At 45.2% G+C, this 20071-nt stretch overlaps 2 protein-coding genes across 2 annotated transcripts in view; one reads left to right on the forward strand and one right to left on the reverse strand.

Annotated features, from left to right (window-relative positions):
- Nucleotides 1-2904: 2904 nt before the first annotated feature.
- On the reverse strand, nt 2905-10027 carry rpl12 (ribosomal protein L12). The gene is made up of 7 exons (XM_068012748.1): nt 9875-10027; nt 7645-7718; nt 7463-7561; nt 3862-3943; nt 3267-3353; nt 3053-3165; nt 2905-2968 (listed from the first exon to the last, which is right to left on the reverse strand). The coding sequence occupies exons 1-7, from the start codon at nt 9909-9911 to the stop codon at nt 2963-2965; spliced, it is 498 nt and encodes a 165-aa protein (XP_067868849.1). The 5' UTR covers nt 9912-10027; the 3' UTR covers nt 2905-2962.
- Nucleotides 10028-10407: 380 nt separating this feature from the next.
- The window catches only part of lrsam1 (leucine rich repeat and sterile alpha motif containing 1), a 108196-nt gene continuing 98532 nt past the window's right edge, over nt 10408-20071 (forward strand). Inside the window, 3 exon segments of the mRNA XM_068012749.1 lie at nt 10408-10744; nt 13762-13818; nt 15194-15238. Coding sequence (XP_067868850.1) covers nt 10673-10744; nt 13762-13818; nt 15194-15238 — 174 coding nt within the window. The 5' untranslated portion in view covers nt 10408-10672.

Here is a 20071-nt window from a genome sequence, read left to right on the forward strand (position 1 = left end):
ATGTGCAAAAGGATTCAGGCACCAAAGTTGCTGAGTTGGAGTTTATGAAGGATGGATGAGACTATGACCGTAATCAAGGCACAAAGGTATGTATAAGAATTTCAACTGCAGATGAGCAGAAGCAGACAATTGCAGTGGTGGAAGTAGACCGTCTTTGTATTGAAGATAATGGGCAAGAAAGTAAGCTTTGAGTCAAACAGTCCTCCAAGGTTGTGAACGCAACAGTTCAGTGGATAGGGGCTGGGAAGAGATGTAGTCAGATGGGAGGCGAAGGATAGTCCCGTTATTCAGCTGGAGGAAAGGTGAGACTTGAGAAAGACTATGTTAGGCGTCTTAATAGGGAGTAAAAACAAAAAATGCTGGAAATACTCAGGTCAGGCAGCATTTGTGGAGGGAAAAAAAGTTAACATTTCCAGTCAATGATCTTTCATCAGAACTGGCAAAGTTAGAAATGTAATACGTTTTATGCAAGTGAAAGGGGGGAGGGTGTGAAAAACAAAAGGGAAGGTCTGTGATAGGGTGGAAGACAGGAATGTGGAAAAGGGATTATGGAAGTGTGAATACCACCAGAGCTACACAATCTGGGTTCACTTCATGCTAGTGGAAATTGAGCCAAAGGCACTAACATAACCACGTTTTAAGTCGATGTCTGATGTGGGGTGAAAGAGACCAGGATTAGTGAGAACATTGGAAAGGTACATTCCTGCCCTGGAGGCATAGGACAGCGTCAACCTGGCTTGCGAGCGCCAAGAAACTTTACAAAATGGCTTATTAGATCCTGCTTCTGTAGGGCAGCTGGGTTACAGTTTGAAGATTCTTCCACACATTAAGTTCAATGCTGCTAGCCTTCTCTTGTGGGCACGTGGCTACAACTGGATCAAATTATGGATGTGCCTGAGCAGAAACCTAATTAGGTCCTTAGTGCGAACTCCATAATTCAATACCATGGCAGCAGAACTTTGGAAGGTCTAGGTTCATGAGGGGTTAGAAATTGTGTTTAAGGCTAATTGCCATCAAGGGTGCCATATTAGTCTGTCATCACTTCCATCATAGTAGGATTCCTTTCAAAAGTCTGATATCTTTGTTAGCTGGGTTGGCAAAGCAAAAATCATAAACAGCTACTGGGCAGAAAGCCTTTAAATGGTAGTTGAAGCCTTTGGGCAATCAAGATTGAGTGCAAAGCTGAAGTTAATGCAATGGAGCATGAAGCAAGAGGATCACTGGAAAAGTGCACTTCTCTTATTTCCACTAGAGCACAGCACAAAATAACTGAGCAGTAGATTTGCATTGTCACTTAACTAAAGCTGGCCAGTGCAGAAAATGGAAATATGCTTGGGGATCAGCAATACTATTGGGACAGAGTAGAAGGAGCTTTGCTGTACCATATTTGAGCTGAAGTACTGGATGCTGACAGAAGTATTCCAATCTCCAGAACTGCACATTTCACTTAAGCACAAAAAAAAAGTATGGAGAAAAACACCAAGTCACCTCATTAATGTTTTATAGTATAGAAAAACTATAATGGTTAAAATCAAACAGCATCCCAAATGGAATTATTCAGTAGACTCATGAATCAGCACAATCTGAATGCAAAATACAACTCCTAGAAAATTTAGCTTTTTAAAAAATTAATTTGAGAGATTTGGGCATTGCTGACTAGGCCAGCAATTATTGTCCATCCCCAATTGCCCTCAAGGTGGTAGTGGTGAACTGCCTTCTTGAACCACTGCAGTCCATTTGGGATAGGTACACCCAGTGCAGTTAGGGAGTTCCAGGATTTTGACAGTGACACTGAAGGAATGGTGTGTGACTTGGAGGGGAGCTTCCAGGTGGTGGTGTTCCCATGCATCTGCTGCTCTTATCCTTCTAGGTGATAGAGGTCATGGGTTTGTAAGTCTTGGTGCATTGCTGCAATGTGTCTTGTAGATGGTACACACTGCTGCCACTGGTCAATGGTGGAGGGAGTGAATGTGGATAGGGTGCCAATCAAGCAGGCTTTTTCCTGGATGGTGCTGAGCTTGAGAGACAGAGCTGCCAGGCAAATGTTCCATCACACTCCTGACTTGTGCCTTGTAGATAGTGGACAGGCTTTGGGGAGTTAGGAGAGTTACTTGCTGCAGAATTCTTCACCTCTGACCTGCTTTTGTAGCCACAGTATTTATATGGCTACTCCAGTTCAGTTTCTGGTCAATGGTAATCCCCAGGATGTTGCTTGGGGGGTGGGGGTGGATTCAGCAATCGTAATGCTATTGAATGTCAAGGGGAGATGCTTAGATTCTCTGTTTGAGTGTCATTGCCTGGCACTTGTGGGACACAAATTTTACTTGCCACTTACCAGCCCGAGCCTGGATATTGTCCAGGTCTCGCTGCATTTCTACACGGACTGCTTCAGTATCTGAGTCGTCGCAAATGTGCAATGTTCAGTGCCAATCAGCAAACATCCCCACTTCTAACCTTATGATGGAAGGAAGGTCATTGATGAAGCAGCTGAAGATGGTTGGGCCTAGGACACTACCCTGAGGAACTCCTGCAGTGATGTCCTGGAGGTGAGAAGATCGACCAACAACCCACAACCATCTTCCTTTGCACTAGGTACAAGTCCAACTAGCAGAGACTTTTCCCCGATTCCCATTGACTCCAGTTTTGCCAAGACTCCTTGATGTCAAGGGCAGTCAATCTCACCTAACCTAGAGTTCAGTTCTTTTGTCCATGTGCAAACCAAGACTAACGAGGTCAGGAGTTGAATGGCCCTGTTTGTACAAAGTAATGAATCTAGCAACTTCCCTAGTTTATTTGAGCTGTATAATTCTGGCATTGATGAAAGTGACTAACACGGATAACTTGAATTAGACACCCAAGTTGTAAAGAGAGGCTACAGAAACCAGACACTAGTACACCAACACATTTATTTAAAAAAAGACTTTATTGAATAAACTTGTTTCGTTTTATAAGCACCTCCACTTCATTCCTGTTTGAAGAAAGGAAAATATATAAGTGACTTGGTAAAGCATAGGTCAAAAATCAACACAAGATAATCCAAAAAGAAACTTACAGCAGGACACTCGATCTTGCCCTGGTTGATGTCCTCAATCACACTGTGAGGGTGTTTGCCATCAATGTTGCAGCCAATGGACTGAGCAGTTCCCAGAATTTCCTTCACGGTTCCTGTGGTGGTTACAAGAAAGATCAGTGTTGTCCCTATTCCACCAATTTAGTATGAATACATGACAGACACCATCACCCATTACAACACAGGCAGTACCCACCTGTAAGTTCCCTGGCCAGAGAACGGTGCCTCATCTGTCGGGCAATATTAACCACCTCATCAAAGGTGATGCTGCCAGTATGTTTAACTAAACAAAAAGGAAACAATCAATACCAGCAGTTAATACATACACCCCTTCTCACTTTAAACAGGCCAGCTGCACCACCAGTGGCTAAGTTCAATGCCCAGTGAACAACAGTAGATCCTGGTTTCTGACTTCAACTGCGAGGGGCTACAACTTACATCAGCACAGCTGAGAGGAAGAGGGACAAGTAAAAGTCAAAAGTTGCCATTTCACTGTCTGTTTTATGCAATTCCCATGAAGACATTCAGGCCTGGCTGTGATGTTTTCCAGTTAGCTCACCATTACCCAGAACACTGGGCAAGGTGCTGGCACTGCATCCAGGAGTCAGCATCTTTGGGGGGGGGGAGAGGGTCGGAAAGAAAGCAAGTGACCCTTATACATAACCCGATACTTTCAATTGCACACTGAACCAGATATTCACCTCTCAGCTTTTACCACAGGGAGTTAATGTTTCGCAGAAGGGGCAAACTGAAAAGCATCAAACCCCCAACCACCCTGTATTGCTACTTACTGTTCTTTTGCTTCTTTCTGTCACGAGGTGGTTCCTTCAGGGCTTTGATTATTAGGGCAGAGGCTGATGGGACAACCTCAATCTATGAGTGAAAAATATAGACGTCAGTTCAGGATACAATGAACACAACACAGTAAATCTGTAGGCCTCTACAAAAGAACTCAGCATACATTCTCAAAGGCAGCACCTCAACCCCACTTTCACTGCAACAGCTGTATTCACTCAGTTACATTGGCCATGAGAAAAAGATAAAGCGGAAAAAAGTGCTTATGACAGATATCAGGTGGACAACACAACAGAGAACCAGGTGGAATACAGAAAGCTCAGAGAGGAAGTGAAAAGGCAAAGAGAAACAGTACGAAAAGAGACTGGCAGCTAATAAAGGGAATCCAAAATCTTCTATGGGTATATAAATAGTAAAAGAGTGGTAAAAGGAGGAATGGGGCCAATTAGGGACTAAAAATGGGATTTCACATGGAGGCATGGCAGAGCCAAAGACTTGCAGGTGGTAGGTAAATTGGCCATTGTAAATTGCCCCTAGTGTAGGTAGGTGATAGGGAATATGGGATTACTGTAGGGTTAGTATAAATGGGTGGTTGTTGGTCGGCACAGACTCGGTGGGCCGAAGGGCCTGTTTCAGTGCTGTATCTCCAAATAAAAATAAAATAAATAAATTGCAACTGTCTTTACCAAAGAAGATGCTATACATGTCATAGTGAAACAGAAGGTAATTCAGACATTTGAAGGGTTTAAAATTGATAAGATACTGGATAGGCTTTCTGTACTTAAAAGTTGCTAAGGCACCAGATAAGATGCATCCAAGGATACTGAAGGGAGTGGAAATTATGGAGGCACTGGCCATAATTTTCCAGTCTTCTAGATTCAGAGGTGGTGTCAGCAGACTAGAGAATTGCAAATGTTACTTAAATAAAAAACAAAGTGCAAGGTCATCGACCTGAAACGTTAACTGTTTCTCTCTCCACAGATGCAACCAGACCTGCTGAGTATTTCCAGTATTATGTTTTTATTTCAGATTTCCAGCTTCCACAGTATTTTGCTTTTTAGTTGCAAATGTTACACCCTTGTTCAAAAAAAGGTATAAAGATAAGTCCAGCAAATACAGGCCTGTCAGTCAATTTAACCTCAGTTGTGCAGAAGCTTCCAGAAACAATAATTCAGGACAAAATTAACAGTCACTGGGCAAATGCAGGTTAATTAGGGAAAGCCAGCATGGATTTGTGAAGGGAAAATAGTGTTTAATTAACTTGGAGTTTTTTTTTGATGAGGTAACAGAGAAGGTTGATCAGGGCAATGTTGTTAATGTGGTGTACATGGACTTTCAAAAAGGTGTCAAAGGGAAACAGTGCCACACAACACTTATGAGCAAAGTTATAGCTCATGGAATAAAAGGGACAGTAGCAACATAATACAAAATTGTCTGAGTCAGGAAACTTGTGGTTAATGGATGTTTCTTGGACTGGTGAAAGGTGTGTAGTGGAGTTCCCCATGGGTCAATGTCAGGACCCTTACTGTTCCTGATAGACATTAATGACCTCGACCTTAGTGTACAGGGCACAATTTCAAAATTTGCACATGATACTAAACTTGGAAACATGTGAACTGTGAGCAGGATAGTGTAGAACTTCAAAAGGACATGTTGGAGGAGTGGGTGGACAAATGGCAGATGAAATTAATGCAGAGACGTGTGAAATGATTAATTTTGGTAGGAAGAACACAGACAATATAAAATAAAGGGGACAATTCTAAAAGGGATCCAAGAGCAGATGGGCCTGGGTGTATAAATGGATGAATCATTGAAGCTGGCAGGACAGGTTGAGAGAGCAGTTAATAGAGCATGCAGCATCCTAGGCTTCCTAAATAGGGGAAGTACAAAAGCAAGGATGTTATATTAAACTTGTATAGAATGCAGGTTCGGCCTCAACTGGAGTAGTATGTCCAGTTCTGGGCACCACACTTTAGGAAAGATGTGAAGACACTGGAAAGACTGCAGAAAAGGTTCATGAGAATGGTTCCAGGGATGAGGAACTATTTTCTTTGGAAGGTTGAGAGCAGATATAAGAGGTATTCAAAATTATGAGGGGTCTGGACAGAGTACAAAGGGAAAAACTGTTTCTATTGGCAGAGGCATCAAGACCAAGAGGACAGATTTAAGACAATTGGCAAAAGCAGCAATGGTGACAGAAGGAAAAACTTTCATACAGTGAGTAGTTAGAATCCAGAATGCACTACCAGAACGTGGTGAAGGCAGATTCAATTGAGACATTCAAGAGGGAATTGCATTGTTATCTGAAAAGGAAAAACATGCAGAGCAATGGGAAGGCGGCCAGGGAGTGGCACTAGGTAAACTGCTCTTTTGGAGAGTCAGTGCAGACAAGATGGGCCAAATAGCTTCCTCCTGTGCTGTAACAATTCTGAGGTTGTATGTCCAGTGTCAATTGCATAGAACAGTTCAGGAAGATCTTTTAGCCCCAATCTACTCACCCTGCAAAGAATATACAGAAAACCTTTCTCCCCTCCAGTGTATACTGGTAACAGTAAAACAATACTCAAATGCTTAGTGAGAAATTTCCACAGTACAACCAGAGTTCTGGCAGCTGTAACCACAATAAATCCAGGTACAACAGCACCCCTTTGTCCCCGAGAACACATGGGTCTGGATTACTCAACATTATGAATTACATCAAGATAATGAATCCCAGCCACCATTCTCCCAAGAAATATTCTGCAAGGAACTTTTCCAAATCTCTTGCATGGGACAGCTTGTACCCAGAAACACCGTGTTACGGGCTATGGGCACAACAGGTCGAGGACCTTAGCCCCACAGACTGACGTGGTTACACACAGCACAATTCATATTGCACACACCACACCTGAGGCACTTTCAGACATTTCTATCTCATCTTAGAGCTATAGCCAACTATGTGCAGCTTGAAGACAGAGTTTAATCCTAGATTCATAACTTATTTTCTGGGCAAGTTTCTTCCTGATCAGCAATGTCAACCTCAGGCATGACTACTGGGCCAGACGACAATGGAAGCAACAGCCAGGGCTCCTCGTCCCATCACAAACCAGCATCTCCTGGTAAACAGAAATGTTCACACAAATCTTCTGAACACAGCAGAATGGGGATTTAACATATTCCATGAGCGAGTAGTCTATCTGGGATTACACAATGGTCTACTTGGACAAGATAAGTCCAATAGTCTATACAAACAAGCAGACAGTAGCTTGGGCAGAGCAGCAGCCATGTTTTATTTGGATTGGGCAGCTGTCACCCACCACCCATCAGGTTTGCTTAATAACAGTAGAGACTAGAGATAGTCTTGCCCAGCATATCTCAACTGTCAGGGTTGGTTATTTATCAATTTAGGAAATATATTGCACTAGTTGTCACAGCACAACACTGTGCTGCTGTACATCGCTCCAATGCCTGGGATCCCCAAGTATACTGCTGTAATGCTTTTCAGGTAGGCTTTAAGTATACATAATGGATCAAAAATATAGCCTTTTTACTGCAGCTGGGAGGTTAGTCTAGGCACAAGTAATGTTCAGCCACCGCACCACCCCTCCAACTCCATACCTGTGCCTGTCGGTTCTGAATAGTCAGCTTGATTGTGATACGCAGGCCTTTCCAGTCACCTGTAGCTTTGGCGATGTCATCGCCTACCTTCTTGGGAGACTAAAGAGAAACAAAAAGCAAATTTTAAAAGAGCTGCTAGGAGCCATCTGTAGTTGGTATAATGACAGGAGGTAGAGACTCACCAAACCCAGTGGGCCAATCTTGGGAGCTAGAGAAGAGGTAGCACCAACTTCACCTCCAGTGCATCGGAGGTAAACTAGGGAGACACAATAAAAGAGTCATGGAGGTATGCTTTAAAAACACTAAACCTGCTAATTCATCTGAATTTCCCTGTGTTGGCAGACTCACTAATTCCTATTTTGTTGCATGTCTTTGAGAGGAGGGCGTTACAAAAAACAGCCTTTGCTACACAACCTTTAAACACTGTTAGGAGAACTTCTAAATAATCATTTTAAAGAATTAGGCACAGGCAACACATTATCCTACCTTCCATTCCCACCCCACAAAAAAAAAAAAATCAAATTCGCTACTCCTTCAGCATTGATAATTTTTTTCACTGAGGAGTAAACTGGTGAGTAATCGCTACCCCTTGATGGATACAGATTTTAATATTGAATGCAGCTTGTACTTCATGTCCAAAAGCACGTTTGTTATTCTTCAATGAGGAAGTCCACACATGAGGGGTGGCACAGTGGCGCAGTGGTTAGCACCGCAGCCTCACAGCTCCAGGGACCCGGGTTCGATTCTGGGTTCTGCCTGTGTGGAGTTTGCAAGTTCTTCCTGTGTCTGCGTGGGTTTCCTCCGGGTGCTCCGGTTTCCTCCCACAAGCCAAAAGACTTGCAGGTTGGTAGGTAAATTGACCATTATAAATTGTCACTAGTATAGGTAGGTGGTAGGGAAATATAGGCACAGGTGGGGATGTTTGGTAGGAATGTAGGATTAGCATAAATGGGTGGTTGATGGTCGGCACAGACTCGGTGGGCCGAAGGGCCTGTTTCAGTGCTGTATATCTAATCATAATCAAATAAATGCCAGCCACATTCAGAAGCCGATCCAATTTTAATTAATCTATTCCAAAATTCTACACTCTACACCTTTTCCTATACCACGGAGTTTCAGATATTTGGCATTAACAATTTCAGTTTTAATGTTCACAATGTAACAAAATAAGTCAAAGCCACAATAATTCTGTGAGCTGGACCCCAACACCAGAACAAAGATCATATATGCCAGCTACAGTATTCAGAGGTTAAAGAAAATCCAGGCAATCCAATACTCCAAGCATTAGAAGCAGTTGTCAAGTTTGTTCACATTAAATTGCTCCAAATGAAACCCAGTTGTTTATAAACTACAATTAAAACGAATTATATTTTGGTTTTCAGGAAAAAGGAGACATTGATTGCCTAGCTCCAGCTGTCCTCAAATGGTGGTGATGGATCATCTTGAACCACAGCAGTCCTCACATTTGAATGTTGGTGGATAAGAAGATTTCAGGATTGACCCAGTGATATACAACAAACAGAATAGGCCATATACCCTTCAGGCCTGCTCCACCATTCAATATGATCACAGCCAATCTTTGGCTGTAACTCCATTTTCCCATCCTATCCCCATATGCCTTGATCTCCTTAAAGTCCAAAGATCTAGCGATCATATACAGCTATGCGTCCACAGCTCTCTGGGGTAGAGAATGCCCAAGATTCACAATCCTCAGTGAAGAAATTTCTTATCTCAGTCCTTGGCTATGTCTAAGGCACACTACTGTACGATCTGAAGGGAAAATGAAGACGATGCTCTTGGTAAATTGTTGCTCGGATCTCTTTCACAAGCAAAAATACTGTAAACTTCCATTTATAAAACCAAAGACTCGAAAAGCTAAACACTGAAATTTTACAGATCGTTTCTTCTTGATTACCAGCCTGTAGTAATAGCCCTCCTATACAACAGGGTTCTTTGAAATGAAGTTACTGCAACAAACAGCAACACTAACTGCAAAGTTGCAAACGTTGTAATAAAAAGAAACTAGTGTCTAGCAATAACAATATTCAGGTCCTCAGATCATTGCTCAGTTTAAACCCTGTCAGATTGTTGAAGCGCAATTTGCACACTGGACTGAAGGTTTGAAGGCCGAGATATCCAGCACCAATGGGGCACCTCAAAACCTCAAGGCAAACTACTCCCAGAGACGGGGCCGGCCAGTGACCATTTCCCATTCAAGGAACAGCGAACACACTTACCCGGGGTGGGTGAGGAAGGGACAGCCCATGGCGGAGAATCTACGCAACCACAGGCCCAGGATCCGCACAGACACGGGACACGTGCCCAAGCCCCAGCCTAAGTTTAGGCCACAAGCTTCCCCCAACCCCAAGGCCCGGCCGCCAGATTCCCACTCCCCCCCCCACACGTACACACCGACTTTAATTTCGTTGGGGTCGAATTTAGGAGGCATCTTGGCGGTGGATGACGGCGTTTACTACACCAACGCGCGGTTTCGGTGTCGGATGAACCCGGATTCGGGACGACCGATGATATGTTGCACCGTCACCAAACAGAGCAGCAGAAAGGAATACGTCATCTTGTTCCCATCTTATATACCCAAGCCAGCCTCGCGAGATTTCCAAGTGGTTCCACCACACCGCTGTATTCTGTGAGCCAAAATAATTATCAGAGCAAATCAAAACGGCACGAACGGAAATTTTATTAGAAATCTTGAAAAAAGAGAAACAGTAAAACGTGCGGTATGTAATAAACTTTCACACTGAATCACAATGGTTCTTATTCTCCTGTCGCCAGCTGGTGGTAGGAGTTGGGAGGTAAAGGCTGCGGGGGGCGCCTCTTACTTTCTCATTACTTCTTAGTATTAGGAGTTTGGGAGGTCTGTGTTGGTGACACCTCTTGTTCTTCTCTCGGTACTTGTTGGTGGAAATGGATCCTCTTGTCTTACTTGGGGCACTTGTTAGCGCTGGAGGAGTGACAGGAGGCGGAACCGAGTCAGGAGTCAGTCGTTGCCTCGGATGAAGACTCAGCGGGAGCCGAGACCGCTCCGCAGCCACTGCCAAACGGATCCGTAGAGAGGGAGGCGCTGAAGGTCTCTCTATTCCTCACCCCCCTCTCTCCCCGAGCCCTCTACTGCCTGGGCCGGCGGCTTGCTCGTCTCCCCGCTGCTGTCCGGGCCGTTCCCCGCGGCGACTGGTGGAGCCTCAGCCCGAAATGATGCTTTTCTCTCGGAAAAAGAAGCAAACTGAAGAGGCGCGGAAGCGGCTGGAATATCAGATGTGCCTGGTGAGGGGGGAAGAAGGAGATGGGGTGTGGCTGGCCGAGCGGGCTCTGACCCCCCTCAATCAGCTCTTGTTTACTTTGGGATCATTAAACAATCCCATGATTTAATTCCCTGTGGGCACTTTGATCCAATGGGTATTTCCCCCCCCCTATGTTATGAGGGCTGCCAGACCTCGGTCTCACCTCCTGAAGCTAATGACAACAGTCGAACGAAAGTTTTCTTCCTCTAGTTGAAGAGCTTCTTCCCATTTAAAGCAGATGAATCTGTTAAAGGGGATGGAGTGATTATAAACGGCCAAGTAGTTTGAATTCAGTTTGATCATAGGGGGTGAGGACTGGTGAATGTGACCCGAAACCTAACTCCAACCCCAGCATCCGCACAAACCAGGGGAAAGTTAAAAACTCTCCAGCGTGCGACTGTGGTCACTCAGAACAAACCATGGAACATATAACGACTCAATGTCCAATTCACAAATACGAAGGAGACATCACAGGGATGCACTCCGCTACCCCTGACTATTCTCTGCTTAACACCCTGAATGTAAAATTATAGTTGTTACTCTACATCTATCTCAGCCATGAGACATAGAGAGAGAATGTGGAGAAGATCTTCACTCTCCTGGGAACATCTCTTGGTTGAAAGATCTCACCCTAAAGTGATGACTCTCTGGCTTCCCGTCTCACTGGTTCAGTAAGGAGAGTTTGTTGATCCGAGTGCTGCCTGCTCGCTACACTTATCTAACATTATCATCCGTTTTGAGTTCTCTAATGTCAGGTGAAGAATCAACACTGACTCAGTTACATTTCTGTGGCACCCATTGTGTGCAGAGAGATGTCTGCAAAAGCCTTTACTTGGAGTGGATCATGAGAGGAGGAAGGAAGTGAAGAGGGTCAGAAGGGAGATTTTCAAGGGAGGGAGGTGACATGGTAGAGATGCTGAGGAAGATACAGAGGGCACAGGCTGAGTGGTTGAAGGAGCAGCCTATGAGGGAGTAGGGGATAACAAAAACACTTTTTCAAGGAGTGAAGGGTGCACGAAAGGACAGAGGGCTAGAGGAGATCAGAGGCCAGCAATGGGGAGGTTATGCAGGGATGTGGTGAGAACAAAAGTCTTAATTCTTGGAGACATGGAGTGTTTGGTAAAACTCAAGGCAATGAGGATGTGGGCAAGAACATGAACCATAGACAGTGGGTGTCTTGTATGTTTGTGGATGGAGGGGGGAGACCAGCCAGTCGGCAGCACAATTGAGATTAAGGGTTTCCTGAGTCTCAGTTTTTATATCAAATTGGTTGTGCAGATGATAACCCTTTTCTCTGTTTAATAAAGTGACATTTTATTTATTACACACCCCTACTGGCAGGGAAGCTGGGTGATCGACGCGCCCTTCCCCTTCCACAGAATCTCTATTGAGTGTTTTGCATTCCATCCCCTGCCATTTGTGTGGTTAGTTTTAATGGTGTGTGTAGGTTTGATGGTCTCTTCCTGTCCTCTTTCGTATGTTCATGACTTGGCTTAGGCTGGTAAGTTGCAAATAATATTTGTGCCACAAGTGCCAGCCAGTAACAAGAGAAAACCAACCATCTTCCTCTCGCCTTCAGTGGCACCACTATTGCTAAGTCTTCAACCATGAACATCTTGGGAGATTACCATCAATGAGCTTAACAATAATAGCCAAATCAACACTCTGACTACTAGAGTAGAACAAGGCTGGGTACTTTGCTATGAACGGGGCCTTTTTGACCATGGGTGGCTTAGCTCCTGACCCCTCAGTCTCTCCGCCACCGACAAGGTTCAAGTTGTGTGATGGAATACTCAGCATTTGCCTGGTTGGGTGCAGTCATAACAACACTGTTCAATGTTGCATTACAGCAAGTACAGCTATCCAGAAAGATTGAACAAGTTGGGGTTTTTTTCTTTAGAAAAGGGAATATATAGAGGTGGCTTGATGAGGTCTTTAAAATTACAAATGTACTGGACAGGCTAGATGTGGGGAGAATGTTTCCACTTGTGGGAAAATCCAAAACTAGGGACCATATGTACAAGATAGTTACTAAAAATCCATTTGCAAAATGAGGGCCCATTTCTTTACTCAAACGGTTAGAATGTGGAACTTGCTGCTACAGGAAGCAACTGAGGAAAATAGCTTAGATGCTTTCAAGGGGAAATAGATGAGTATATGACGGAAAGGGGAACAGAAAGATATAACCAGCAGAGAGTCATTGGGCCGAATGACTTGTTTCTCTGCTGTATATTCTATATAATATCTGGGGCTTGGTGACCTTAAGGAAATGTTTGTTCCCCTATCTCCTTGTGATTAGGCTGTTAGTCTGCAGGCCCTTGAGTGTTCCTATTTATGACTGGATGTTCTAAAGGTGTAAGTCACTGAACAGACAGCTGTGGGGGGGTGGCGGTGGGTGAGGGGGTGGTGGAGGAGTTTGGAATTTTCATGCTGTAACTGGTGTAGATCTAAATCACAGCTCCAACAGTGCTGTACGGTAGTGTGGAAACTGCCACAGCAATGCTGGCTGCTGTGTGTTACATATTACAACAGCCTTGGCAGCACAGAAACAGGCCATTTGACCCAACATGTCAATGCCGATGTTTCTGCTCCACAAGAGCCTCCTGCCACCCTACTCCATTTCACCCTATGTCTTTGGATTCCTTTCTCCCTCATGTATAGCTTCCCCTTAAATGCATCAACCATGTGTTCTCATTCTCTCTTTCCCTCCTTTTGTCTCTCTCTTACTTGAATGAAAGTGTCAACTCTCCCACAATAAACAGATGGCTCCTTCATTCAGGCAATGGCTAGAGGGATGTCCTACCACCTCATTTTGTTACCACCATGGCGCAGTTTCTTCCCAGCAGAGGTTGTTGTTAACTCTGGGTGTGTGAAAGCTGTGTTGCAGCTACAGCTAATGAGAGTACGAGGGGCTGGGGGAATCTTGCTCCCTAGCTCCAGGTCTCGTTTTGTTTGAAAGTGTCCGCTCAAAATACAATGTTCCATTTTCCTTTGGTACAGGCACGAGAGGCAGGTGCAGATGACATCCTGGACATATCGAGGTGCGAGCTGTCTGAGGTAAGCTGTGACTATGTTGGGCCCCTGTGGCCAAGGAGGTCCCTGGTGATTGCCTGTTCCATTAGTCAATGAGGCAGTGTGCCCTATTGGAGGGGAAGAGCAAATGAGGTGTAGGTACTCTAGGTCGACTAAATTCTTTAGAGAAAGTACTTGCATTTATACAGTATCTTTCCTGACCTCAGAATGTTTTAAAGCAATTAATGGCCAATTGTTGTCACTGTTCTAATTCGGGGAAATATGGCAGCCAATTTGTGCACAGCAAGGTTCCACAAACAGTTGTGAGATAATGAATGACTGGATAATCTGTTATAGTGATGTTGGTTGAGGGATAAGTATTGTCCAGGACACCAGGGAGAACTCGCCTGCTTTTTGAAATAGTCCCGTGGTATCATTTACATCCACCTGAACGGGCAGACAGTGCTGCTGTTTAATATCTCATCTGAAAGACACCTCTCGACAGTGCAGCAGTATGACATTAAGAGTGTCAGCCTGTGCTCAAGTCTGGAGTGGGATATGAACCCACAAACCTCTGACTCCGAGGTGAGAACACCACTACTGAGCCACGGCTGACAGCTGAGCCACCTTGTGGGAGAGGCCTTCTTCAGAACACGCTTGCAGGTGTTAGCCCCACCCATTATTATTTATAGGCTAACAGTCCATCTGACACGGAAATAGCAGAGGCCAGTAGAATCTAATGTCTCTTTCTCTATCCTTATTCCCCCTCCCCTGGAGACTGCCCCATGTTGGGATACAGTTCAAAGGTCGGGCACTGTCTAAGAGGCCTTTCCTCGTCTGGGTAAAAGCAGGGTTTTGTTGCACTGGTCAACTGTTGGGTGACATCAGTCAATGTGTACCCTGACTCCGCCCCTGCCTCAGTTCATCTGCAAAGGGAGAGAGTAGCTAAAGTAAACGTTGATCCCTTAGAAGCAGAGACCAGAGAGATTATTATGGGCAATGAGGAAATGGCAGAGGCCCTGAACAAATATTTTGTGTCTGTCTTCACAGTAAAAGTTACAAGTTCCATACCAGAAATAGACAGTAACCTAAGGGCTAAAAAGAGTGAGGAAATTAAGGAAATTCGTATCAGCAGAGAAAAAGTATTGGAGAAAACATGCCTTCCAGCTGGAGCTGCCAGATAATAATCAGGTGTGGGAATCGCGGCAGATTTTCTTCTCCTCCTTCCCCAGGACCCGTTTTGCAGCATCCTCGAACCTGGGGCTGCACTCGGAGTGGGCCTGAGATACAGTCCTGTATTCTAAGTTTGTACGGTGCAATGTGCAGATAATTACAGGACTTGGACAATGAGTGGTCAAATCTTTAAAATTATTTGGACTGAATTCTGCTTTATTGTTTATTTTCAATCTTGTGTCACCAGATTCCAGTCAGTGTCTTTTCAATGTGCAGAGTCTTACAGAAGAAGGTAAGAGCTTTATGTGCCTGCCCGGGCTCTTCCTGTGTGTGTGTGTGCACGCCCGCGCAGTCGCTCCCTGTTTATCCGTGCACTCCCTGTGTGTGCATGCGCCCAGCCGGTGTCTCCCTGTGTGTGCACGCGCCCGCCCGATCCCTACCTGTCCTACTCTTTGAGATAGTGGATGTTGGCATCACATTCAACAGCAACAGCTTGTATTTATATCGTGCCTTTAACTTTGTCCAATTCGGTGGGGCTGCACTCACCACGTTTCGTTCTTATCTAATTCTATCCAGAAAATTACCAGCAATGGCTTCTCTTCCTGCTCCCCACGCCATTGTCTCTAGCATCCCTCAAGGATGGTTGAGGAAAAAGGAAGCGCTGTCGTGGAAGGTTGCATCGTCAGTGCTGAACTTGTTCTCACATTGAACAACTTCGCCTTCAACTCCATTCACTTCCTTCAAATAAAAGGGGTTGCTATGAGTACTTGCATGGGTCCTAGTTATGCCTGTCTTTTTGTGGGATATGTCGAACATTCCTTGTTCCAGTCCTACTCAGGCCCCCTCCCCCAACTCTTTCTTTGGTACATTGATGACTATCGGTGCCGTTTCCTGCTCCCACCCCGAACTGGAAAACTTTATCAACTTTCCTTCTAATTTCCACCCATCTCTCACCTTTACATGGTCCATCTCTGACACTTCCCTTCCCTTCCTCAACTTCTCTGTCTTTATCTCTGGGGGTAGGCTGTACACTAATATTCATTATAAGCCCACCGACTCCCACAGCTACCTCGACTACACTTCTTCACACCCTGCCTCCTGTAAGGACTCCATTCCGTTCTCCCAGTTTCTCCATCTCCGATGCATCTGCTCTGATGATGCAACTTTCCACAACAGCGCTACTGATATGTCTTCCTTTTTCCTCAACCGAGATTCCCCCCCACTGTGGTTGACAAGGCCCTCAACCGTGTCCGGCCCATTTCCCGCACCTCTGCCCTCAACCCTTCCCCTCCCTCCCAGAACCGCGACAGGGTTCCCCTTGTCCTCTCTTTCCACCCCACCAGCCTCCACATCCAAAGGATCACCCTCTGCCATTTCCGCCACCTCCAGCATGATGCCACTACCAAACGCATCTTTCCCTCCCTTCCCCTGTCAGCATTCCGAAGGGATCGTTCCCTCCGCGACTCCCTGGTCCACTCCTCCATTACCCCCACCACCTCGTCCCTGTCCCATGGCACCTTTCCCTGAAATCGCAGGAGGTGTAATACCTGCCCATTTACCTCCTCTCTCCTCACTATCCCAGGCCCCAAACACTCCTTTCAGGTGAAGCAGCAATTTACTTGTACTTCTTTCATTTAGTATACTGTGTTCACTGCTCACAATGTGGTCTCCTCTACACTGGGGAGACCAAACGCAGATTGGGTGACTGCTTTGCGGAACACCTCCGCTCAGTCCAAAAGCAGGACCCCGAGCTTCTGGTTGCTGGCCATTTCAACACTTCCCTCTGCTTTAATGCCCACATCTCTGTCCTGGGATTGCTGCAGTGTTCCAGTGAACATTAATGCAAGCTCGAGGAACAGCATCTTATTTACTGATTAGGCATACTACAGCCTGCTGGACTGAACATTGAGTTCAATAATTTCAGAGCATGACAGGCCACCCTATTTATTTTTCGTCATTTTTTCTTTTTTATTTGTTTATTTTATTTTGGTTTGTTTAGTTTGTTTCTACTGTGCCTACCCACTGTTTTTTTCATGTTTGTGCTTTGGGCCAGGGTTGTTCATTTTTCTGTCAATTAACACCCTCTCTGCAATAACGCTTTGTCTTTCAGCACACCACTAACATACCGTTTGCCTTTGTTCAATGACCTTCTGGTCAGTTATTCTCTCTGACCCTGCCCTGTCAACAGCTCTTTAGTTATCTCTTGCCCACCCCAGCTTTATTTGCTTAAAACCTATTACATTTCTAATATTTGCCAGTTCTGATGAAGGGTCACTGACCTTTGTTTGGCGGAGAGTTTCATCTGTTGACTTTTTTTTATTAAAATAAAACCACCCAGTTTGTATATTGTCTCTCCACAGATGCTGCCAGACTTGCTGAGTATTTCCAGCATTTCTTGTTTCCATATCTGGAATGCCGTGTGCAGTTTTGGTCTCCACATTGAAGAAAGGATATACTTGCATTGGAGGCAGTGCAGCGAAGGTTCACTAGATTGGTCCCTGGGATGAGGGGGTTGCCCTATTATGAGAGATTAACTAAATTGGGCCTGTATTCTCTGGCATTTAGAAGAATGAGAGGTGATCTCATTGAAACATATAAGATTCTAAAGGGGCTGGATAGGGGAATCTAAAACACGGGGGCACAGTCTCAGGATAAGGAGCCGATCATTTAGGACTGAGATGAAGAGAAACTACTTCATTTAGAGAGTTGTGAATCTTTGGAATTCTCTACCCCAGATAGTTGTGGATGCTCCATCGTTAAATATATTTAAGGCTGGGATAGACAGATATTTGGTGTCTCAGGGAATCAAAGGGTGTGGTGAGCGGGCAGTAAAGTGAAGTTGAATCCTAAGATCAGCCACGATCGTTTTGAATGGCAAAGCAGGCTCGATGGGCCATATGGTCTACTCCTGATCCTATTTCTTGTGTTCTTGTGTGCTGCTGAAAGCCTCATCCATGACTTTGTTACCAGTAGAGTGACTATTCCAATGCACTCCTGGCTGGCCTCCCACGTTCTACCCTGTATAAACTTGAGATCATCCAAATCTTTGCTGCCTGTGTCCTAACCTGCACCAAGTCCTGTTCGCCATCACCCCTGTGCTGGATGACCTGCATTGGTTCCTGGATAAGCAAAGCCTTGACTTTAAAAATTCACATCCTTGTTTTTAAATTCCTCCATGCCTTTGCCCCTCCTCATCTCTGTAATCTCCTTCAGCCCCACAACCGTCCGAGATACCTGCACTCCCGTGATGCTGGTCTCTTGCTAATCCCCATGCGAGGTCCGAATGATGGTGCAGACGTGTTGTTGGAAGAATATCTTTTGGTCAAATGTGACATCAAGGTTGCCTCAGACTTTTGCTAGGGAGAGGGACAGAGTTGATGGCTCAGGGACAGAGTTTGTGGTGGGGACCAAAAGCAATGGCTTTGGTCTTCCTAATATTTAGATGGGGAGAACTTCTGCTCGTCCAGTACTGGATGTCGGATAAGCAGTCTGATAATTTAGCGACAGTAGAGGAGTTGAGAGGGGTGGTGGTGAGGGAGAGCTGGATCTCATCAGGGTAAATGTGGAAACGTTTGTTGTATTTTCAGTTGATGTCACCGAGGGGAAGCACGTAGAAGAGAAATAGGAAGGGTTCATGGGTTTATACCTGGGGGATACCAGAGGTAACTGCGACAATGGGAAGAGACGCCATTTATTGGCGATTCTCTGGCTATTACTAGATAGATAAAAATGGAACCAGGCGAGTACAGTCCCACCTAGCTGGATGATGGTGGAGAGGCATTGGAGAAGGATGGTGTGATCAACTATGCCAAAGGCTGCAGATAGGTCGAGAAGAACAAGGAGGGATAACCTACCAGTGTCTCAGTCACATTGGATGTCATTTGTGAATTGATGAGAGCTGTTTTAGTATTGTGGCAGGGGCGAAAACCTGATCGGAGGGATTCAGACATGGTTTTCTGGGCAAGATGGGCACTGATTTGGGTGGCAACAATATGCACAAGATGTTGGAGAGGAAAGGGGGTTTGGAGATGGGGAAGTAGTTTGCAGGGACGGTGGGGTCAAGGGTTATTTTGAGGGGAGGGGTGATGATGGCAGATTTAAATGAGAAGGGGAAAGTGCTTGAGGAGAGGGAATTGTTAACAGTATCAGCTAACATGGGAGCCTGGAAGGAAAGTTGGGTGGTCAGTAGTTTAGTAGGAATAGGGTTGAAGAAGCAGGAGGTGGATCTCATGGACAACTTGAGCTTGGGGAGGACATGAGGGAAGATAGGAGAGAAACTAGAGAAAGGTGCAAGTTCAGGGCAATGGCATTAGAGGAAGTTTGGTCCAGTGGACTGGTGGTAGGATGGGACACATCAGATCAGATGGTCTCAGTCTTTGTGACAAAGAAGTCCATGTGTTCCTCACACATATTGTTGGAGGTGAGGGTGGAGGGGAGAGGGCTTTAAGAAGGCAGTTTGCAGTACAGAAAAGAAGCCAAGGATTACCTTTGCATTGCAGGATGATCCTGGAAAAGTGAGTTGTTTTGGCAGAAGGGAGCAGGATCCGGAAGTGCTTTATGTGGTCCAGCCAGATCTGGCAAAGAATGGCTAAACCAGTTGTCTGCCATATACATTCATGTCGGTGTCCCTTGGACTTAAGGGAGCGGAGATGAGGGTCGTACAGGGGGAAAGGCCAGGGTGAGAGAAAGTAATGGTTTTAATGGGGACTAGAGCATCAGCAGTGGAGGTGAGGTTGCAGTTGGGCAGATTGGTAGCTGTAGAAATGTTGTGCTGAATGGAGGGCTAGAGTGGGATTTTAAAAGTGCAGTTGTTAATGACTTAGGGTTTTTTTCCAGTTGCAGACATAGAAGGACAGAGGATTAGGAGGGGAAAGGGCGACGTGGGTGGAGAACAGTACAAAGAAGTAATCAATCTGTGATTGACCCAGTGCGAGTAGCGAGGCCACGTTTTTTAAAATTCATTCATGGGATGTGGACGTCGCTGGCCAAGCCAGCATTTATTGCCCACAGATGGCAACATTAAGGGTATGGGTGTGAATATGGGTTGTGGAGTTTATATGGAGGGACAGGTTAAGGGAGGATAGGAGGGCAGTGAATTCAGGAGAGAAGTGAGGTTGAAATGGAG

This window comes from Heterodontus francisci, chromosome 32 (assembly GCF_036365525.1).
Source record: "Heterodontus francisci isolate sHetFra1 chromosome 32, sHetFra1.hap1, whole genome shotgun sequence".
NCBI classification, from domain to species: domain Eukaryota; kingdom Metazoa; phylum Chordata; class Chondrichthyes; order Heterodontiformes; family Heterodontidae; genus Heterodontus; species Heterodontus francisci.